Below are 7,276 nucleotides of genomic sequence, written 5' to 3'. Positions count from 1 at the left end.
CCCCACTCCCCCTTCGCACCTCCCCCCCCCCCCCCCCCGCCTTTTTCGCGCAGGGAGGGGAGAGGAGGGAAATTTTAAAGGAATGGAAAAGTTCGGCCGCTGCGGCGGGGTTCTTGTTTCTTTTTGAATCTCACGCCTCAAAAACCGGAGACTCTCCAAACATCCCCCATCTGATGGGCTGGCGAACCGCTATGCGCGCAATTAGCAGAGGGAAAGGGGAAAAAAAAAAAAGGAAAAAAAAAAATAAAAAAAGAAAAGAGCAGGAGGAGAGCCCAGCAGATACATCAGATCCCGTAGTTTTGAGTGGGGAAATAAATTTCTCCACTGGCCTTGTTACGTTTGGGGAGTCTTGAGCTGTGTATTTAAAAGCATCGTGCGTTAAAAGAGAGATGGTTAAGCAGAGATTCGCAGGGGGCGAAATGCGATATTAAAACCGGAAAAAAAAAATAATCGGCCTCATATTGAGCCTCATATATTAGCTTCTTTGAAAAAAAAAAAAAATTCTTTTATTGCTTTCCGGGCCTGTTCCTACTCCCGAGCAAGCACGGGGAATAATGGGAGGAAGTCTATTCTGCTGAAGCTGCCGTCAAACGCCAGAAACGGGCTGGTAAACGAGGGGGCATCATTTATCGCTGGCATCACTCTCATTAGTGCTCCCGGAAGGGGCAGCGACCCGCCCGCCCCGCATCTCCCGCCGCCCCGGCCGGGCGGCGGCGGCCACCGGCGACGGGGGACAGGCGGCGGGGACCGACATGTCCCTCTCTATCCCTGCCCGTGTCCTGTCCCCCCGCCTCGCCTCCGCACCCCCCCACCCCACTCCTCCCGCCGATGCCGGCGGCGGCGGGGCTGGGGCGCTGACCCGCTCTCTCTGCTTCTCTGTCCCGGGAAGGCTCCTCCGCCCCCTCCAAGATGATGCTGAGCCCGGACCAAGCTGCCGACTCCGACCACCCCTCCTCGGCGCCCTCCGACCCGGAGTCCCTGGGCGGCGCGGACGCCCAAGCGCTCAGCTGCTGCGTCTCCGACCCGGAGCCCGCCGAGGGCGGCGGCGGCGGCGGCGGGGAGGGCCGGGGCGGCGGCGGCGGCGGCGCTGGGGAGGGCCGGGGCGGGGGCCGGCCCGGGCTGCACCCGCCGCCCCTCAGCCGGGAGGAGAAGCGGCGGCGGCGACGAGCCACGGCCAAGTACCGCTCGGCCCACGCCACGCGGGAGCGGATCCGGGTGGAGGCCTTCAACCTGGCCTTCGCCGAGCTGCGCAAGCTGCTGCCCACCCTGCCCCCCGACAAGAAGCTCTCCAAGATCGAGATCCTGCGCCTCGCCATCTGCTACATCTCCTATCTCAACCACGTCCTCGACGTGTAGCGCCCCGACGGACCCCCGGGATCCCACCCCGCCTCCCCGACGGACCCCCGGGATCCCACTCCACCTCCCCGACGGACCCCCAGAGCCCCGGGGTCCCACCCCGCCTCCCCGACGGACCCCCAGAGCCCCGGGATCCCACCCCGCCGCCCCGGGGCCGGCCGCGAAGGCAGCGGCGGGCAGCGCCTTCCCCGGGGCGGGGGGGTCCCCGCCTTCCCCGGGGCGGGGGGTGTCCCCGCAGCCTGTGCTCTCTGCCCGGGGGTTCTCCCGGTGTGGCCCGGGGGGAAGCTTCGTTTTTCGAAGAGAAATGTAAAACCGGATTATTTTCTTCAGGCTGTCAAGTGCCCCTTTATATATATCCAAAAACATCTACTTGTGACCTTAAACGTGTGACCTATGGGTGCAGTTAAAAATAACTATTTTTTATTTATGGTAGAAGGAGTTGACAATTTATTTTTTTTAAGACTTATTTATTTTTCAGAGTGGTGGCAATTTTACTTTGGATACTTTGTGCCAATTGGTTTCTATAGTCGAGTGTTTACACTTTCTCCTGTGGAATATTATGTTTAACTTGATGAGTGTTTGTCGGGATCGATACAGTGTTCCTTTTCCTTTTTTGTTTTTAATTTATTTTTTCCCTCCAGTTGTATTGCACTTGTGTACGACAAACCTCCCCTTCCTCCCAGTTTATATTTTATATATATTTGTTCTTGACCTTTTTTCTTTTTTTTTTTCGTGTGGAATCGACAACCACTAGCACTTAACTAGCAGAGTTTTTTTAAAACTTGTTGTTATTCCGATCTATAGTTACGTCTGAAAAGTACTTTGCAAATCGTTTATAAGGGAAGTAGTTTCTTCGTGGGTGTATATGTGCGTGTGTGTATACATGCATGTGTGTGGGAGTGAGCGTGGGCGTGTATGTGTGTGGCATATTTTTAGGAAAGGACATTTTTCCTAAAAAAAAAAGAAAAAAAAAAAAGAAAAATAAATCCAGGACTGCTTTCCTTTGTGACAACCAAAAAATTTATATAGCCTGAAAATGTTTCATGTTCTTTGCTGTGAATCTCTTAAAACAAGAAGCGCATTTTAGGGACGAAAGAGAAAAAGAGAAAAACACATCTGCTATCCAAAGATTTTAGTCTTTTTCAGGGTTTTTTTGTGTGTCTCTGTTGCTTTATATAATGCAATATTTTGTAGTGAGAATAGATAAATCTGGTTTCTATCTGATGCGTTTTTCATATCTCTCATGAATGGTGAGCTGTTTTGCATATAAATAAAAGTATAAAATAAAAGCTGTTTTTTCCTAATTATTTCTCCCTGTTGGTCTTTCTATAAGATGGAGATGTGATGCCCTTAGGAATAAGGATTGCAAAGGCTTCTCAAGTTGTGCATGGCAAAGTTTCAACAGGTTACCTGTGGTCCCTCCAACGCAGCTCCCCTGCTCTCAGCTGGCTGCACTGCCCAAACGCGTAGGGGGCACAGGACCGGTACTTTCACTTTCTCCCAGTCACGACTGACATCTGGTCACACGTTTCAAAGTTCAGGCTGTAAAATCAAATCCGATGCTTGCAAACACCTGTCTTGAATAACATCCGACTTTGCAATTCACCCCACCTGAGCGCAACAGCTTTTTGTTCTCTTGTTTAAATTCAGCTCTGATCCCTCTCTGGCCAAGTCCAATTCTGCTGAAACCGAGTCAAAATCTTGGGCCCTTTTTAAAAACCTCAATCACAGTCCCTTGTATAAGGCTTCACTGCCAAAGCCCGTCATTCGAAACACAGCACAGATACAGACTCAACAACAGGTTATTACCTGAGCAACGTGAGACCTCTGTGCCATCTCATCTACTAAATCCTCTTCTTGTTTACCACAAGGGGTTAATTTTACCTATAATTTGAATATCGCCATTGACTAGGGTGGCTGCGTCATCCATTGTTACTTGCTGGAGAGAAGAAACCCTCCTCCCCTTTCCCATTTTTATGGCTGACACTTTGCATGGTGGTTTAATTAAGTGTGGGCTTGACCAGCTGAAAAGCTCCACGCAGAAAACCTGTCAGAGAGCCTGTTAATTCCACTTTCTACCAATGCACGATTCCCATGTCCCAAGGGAGCACGTGCAGATTTGGTAGTTTGATGCAGAGTTTTCAAATCCTGCATCTTTCAGTGCTGAAAAGAAAATAAAACCCACCAACTTTGGAGCTGGTTTTCTTTGGGACAGGGTTGTTTCTTAGCTTCTGTCAACATGTGGACGTTGGGTCAAGTTTGATGCTAATCGCCTGGGTGATACTACAAATTCTGCCAACCAGCCTTCGTGCTGCCATGGTTCAGGAGGACTTAGTTAAGAAAGAGATTAACATATGATTTCCTTCCCAAGCGTGGGAATGCGTGTTTTAGGGAAGAGCGTGCTCTGCACTACCTTAGAGTAAAGTATGGTGACTGCAGTCAGTGGTGGTTGATTCCAGCACCCAGAGCACGGGATAAGGAGGTGTGAACCCAGTGTGCCCCCTGGCCACACTCCCCCCTTTGGGAGCGTTGCAAAAACATCAGGTCAGAGGTTGAGAAATGCTCAAGCAGATCGCTGCAAGGAAGTTTGCCACGGACCTGGCAGCGGTTATTAGCCCAGAGTCCGGAGGCCCTAGCCACAGGACCCTGAGCCCCCTGTGTTGTGAGCACAGGAGAGTATAGCATGGAGATGTCTGGGAACAGCTCAGGTTTGGAAGTAAGAATATTCCCTGGGACATGGGAGAGCCTGCTTGCACTCAGAGAGAGGGCAGGAAGGGCTTTGCCTTTAGTGGTAGCCACAGGATCGAACCTCAAGTTTAACCTGCAGAAGGGTCAGGGCACTTGCCCTGAAGGTGTGTTCTTTTCTTCCAAAGGTTTATCTGACGGAAGAAATTGCTTCTACCTGCAAGCCCTTTCTCAATTCCACCTGCTCACCACCTTGCTTATATCCTCTCATCACCATGACATCATCCCAACCACTTCTATTCTTCCTGCTGGCACCAAGAAGGAAACTCATTCTCATCTAGCAGTTGATGACCGCTGAAAAGAAAACATAGGTTTTGCTCCCCTATCCCACCCCTTTTGTTATTCTTGAGAAGGATCTAAGTAGTATGTACAAGCTACAAGGCCAACGCAATAAAAAGGCTTCATGGCTACATGCTCACAAGTCTGGATTTATGAAAAACAGGTAAACAACTTTAATTCCATCTTGTTGCAAGTCTGCGTCAGATAGCATTAAAGTCTAATTTTATAGTCAAATTTACTTTGCCTATGTCTGTGTTCCCTCAGCAATACAGGAATGAAGGACCTTGAACAACAACATTATAGGAGGAATGGGGTGCAACTGCTCAATGGAAGTTTAGAGTTTATATCGTGCATGGCCAATCCAACAATTGGCAGGGAAGAAACACAAGAGTTAATATTTTCTGTTTTTTTTTTAGGGACTAAAGCTGCGATTAAAGCTACATTCAGATACCTTTCTTTCACATTTAAAAAGGAGCTCATCCTACAAACCACAAAAGAAAGCATACTTAGAGACAGAGACAGCAGAGCACTATCTCTGGACCTTTAGCTGGGGCTAAAAGAGGTGCTTTAAGCCTGACTCACTCCAACATATAAAACATGGCATGGAAATCTCCAGCATTAACAGAGAGGAAGTGCTTCCAATGGATAGATCTAGAATATTCCAGTACGAGGGATATCCAGCACGCCCTTAACATAAGGTGATAACACCTATTAAGACACATTTGCAGACCTATATGGACACACATGGATGTGTGGCGTGATACACATTCACATCAATATCACGAGGAAACAGGGCATCTACTGCGTTCGTCTGAACCCTGTAGAGACATCTTGACCCTGATACAGTGAATGAGAATGGACAGCAAGGCAAAAGTAACTCTTACAAACAAACGTACTGATTTCCATGGGACTGTACAGCTAAGGGGGAACTGTTTCTATGAGTATCGTATACTTTCCGAAGAGATTAAAGGATCTAGAGCACGAAATACTCCAAAATACAGACTTGCATTTGTGCTGCTATTAGATATGCGTGTACAAAAGGAAGGATTTCTAGACACAGAGCGCCACTCACCAGCCACATGCACGGTATGTGTGCATTCGGGATCCCAGTACTCACCCGCCACAAAGTGGTGCCTCATCGCTAGTGTTAAAAAGTGGGTGAGCCAGGTAAGATATTACCACTGATACTTACAGCAGAGAAATTCTGAGGGTCTCGAATGGGATTTGATGTTTGCTGTATTTCTAGCAAAGCACATGTGTGTGTGTGTGCGAGAGAGATGGGGGGGTGGGAAGCTGAAGGGGATGCTATATATGAAATTCAACAAAGAAATGGATCTTTTCCATTATAGAGCCATGGAGAAATACCAGCGACATCCTATCTATCTATTCACGTATCTAGCCATCCTGTAACCCAATTAACCCAGTCCTTTTAGGGTGAATAAATGTGTTCTAATATCAGCCATTATTTTTCAGTACTCTCAGTTTATTCTCCAGGGTGGGACAGATCAATAACCACAACAGCAACTGACCCAAAAGGAAAAGGCAATCTCCTGGCACTTCTTATTTATTTCTTTAGAGGTTTTGTTTTTCCTGCCTCTTCCCCTGGTGATGGATTTTGCCTTTCCTGCCCAGAATGGCCGTGTTGTTTTATCCTGGACTCTATTTGCATGTGGGCTTCAGATTCGTCTTTGGCTCCTTGCACGGTTTGGGATGAGACCCTCCTGTCCCCAGAGAGGGGGGCAGGTGTTGCTCCAGTCGAGCGAATGGAACCAAATTACAGGACCGTCTGTCGCCTCCTCTGGGAGCCGGCGGAGGGAGGGGAAGAAGGGGAGGGGAGCGGGATGTGCCGTATGACAGAAAAGAAAAGCAGAACATCATCCTGATGCCGATAAGAGCTTGAAAACATGAGTCACCCCAGCCCACAGCCCCACCCAAAACCAGGCAGCAGCCACCTGAAAGAGAAATGTCAGGAGCAGAGACAGAAATAAATTGAGTCACTGGGCTGTAATAACTCCAGTTTAAAAGGAAAGAGATGCTCAGAGCCCATCCACTTTTCAGACACAAGAGTGCAGGCACAAAGTTGGGCCAGCTAATGCTGTTTTATTTCTCAGCTCCCTGCTGCGAGCTTTGGTGTCCTCTCCTCTGCCCCTCCAGAGCAGGCTCCTCTGCCCACCACCACTCCCCACCAGCCCCTCGCAGCCCAGCTCTGCAGGCAGCTCCTTGCCTCCCCTCCTGGCTTCCCCACAGCCACGCTGCCCTTCCAGGTGGCTGAGATTTGCACAACTGCACCGAGGTCCTGCTCCTCCACCATGGGCAGCGAATGCCCTCCAGCACAGCTGGTCCTTGCTCCCATGGGGAGCTGCTTGGTGCTCCAGAGCAGAGCAACAGGGCTGGTCTCTCTTTTCCTCTGTTATCTGTGAAGACTTTTATCCAATTGGCTTGAGAGAGCAGGTGATGTTAATAGAAGTTACACTCCTCTCACACCCACCTGGCTGCTTCAGTCATTCTTAGCAACTTAATACAAAGAATCGCCCTGGTTTTCCGTGCTTTTTCCTCCCCTGCTCTCCCACACATACACACACACATTTGCCTGTGCAATGGTAGCTCTCTGTGTGGCCGGACAGAGTCACTCAGAAAGCAACAGGTGACACTTGTTCTGCTGTTCCTCACCAAAATGTATAGATGACCAGAGAAGAGAAAGCTGCTCTGTGGAGAATTCAGGGGAGATGTGCGAAAAGGGATGAAAAAAGGTGTCATTAGAAGTGCTTAAATCAAAGCAAGGACAGTGCAGGGTGAAAGAGAGAAAGGCAGAAGAAGCCAAGTCACACAGGTGGAGGGGCCACATGAAACAAAGACTGAGCATTACATGAAGGATTTTGCATGAGGGTGGTGGGAT

General features: G+C 49.3%; 1 protein-coding gene across 2 annotated transcripts; it reads left to right on the top strand.

The window, feature by feature from the left end:
* The first annotated feature begins 909 nt into the window (after window positions 1-909).
* Window positions 910-1,356, top strand: NHLH2 (nescient helix-loop-helix 2). Of its 2 annotated transcripts, XM_086617315.1 has the most exons (2): window positions 910-1,014; window positions 1,063-1,356. In XM_086617315.1, exons 1-2 carry the CDS (start codon window positions 910-912, stop codon window positions 1,354-1,356), a joined length of 399 nt encoding a protein of 132 aa, XP_086473441.1. The 2 variants fall into 2 exon arrangements, with proteins under 2 accessions (XP_086473441.1, XP_086473368.1); XM_086617242.1 differs by having other exon boundaries at window positions 910-1,356.
* Window positions 1,357-7,276: the final 5,920 nt, after the last annotated feature.

The sequence above is a fragment of the Tauraco erythrolophus genome, chromosome 1 (genome assembly GCF_009769465.1).
Source record: "Tauraco erythrolophus isolate bTauEry1 chromosome 1, bTauEry1.pri, whole genome shotgun sequence".
NCBI classification, from domain to species: domain Eukaryota; kingdom Metazoa; phylum Chordata; class Aves; order Musophagiformes; family Musophagidae; genus Tauraco; species Tauraco erythrolophus.
The sequence above is the reverse complement of the archived record's forward strand: the minus strand, read 5'-3'. Positions and strand labels throughout refer to the sequence as shown.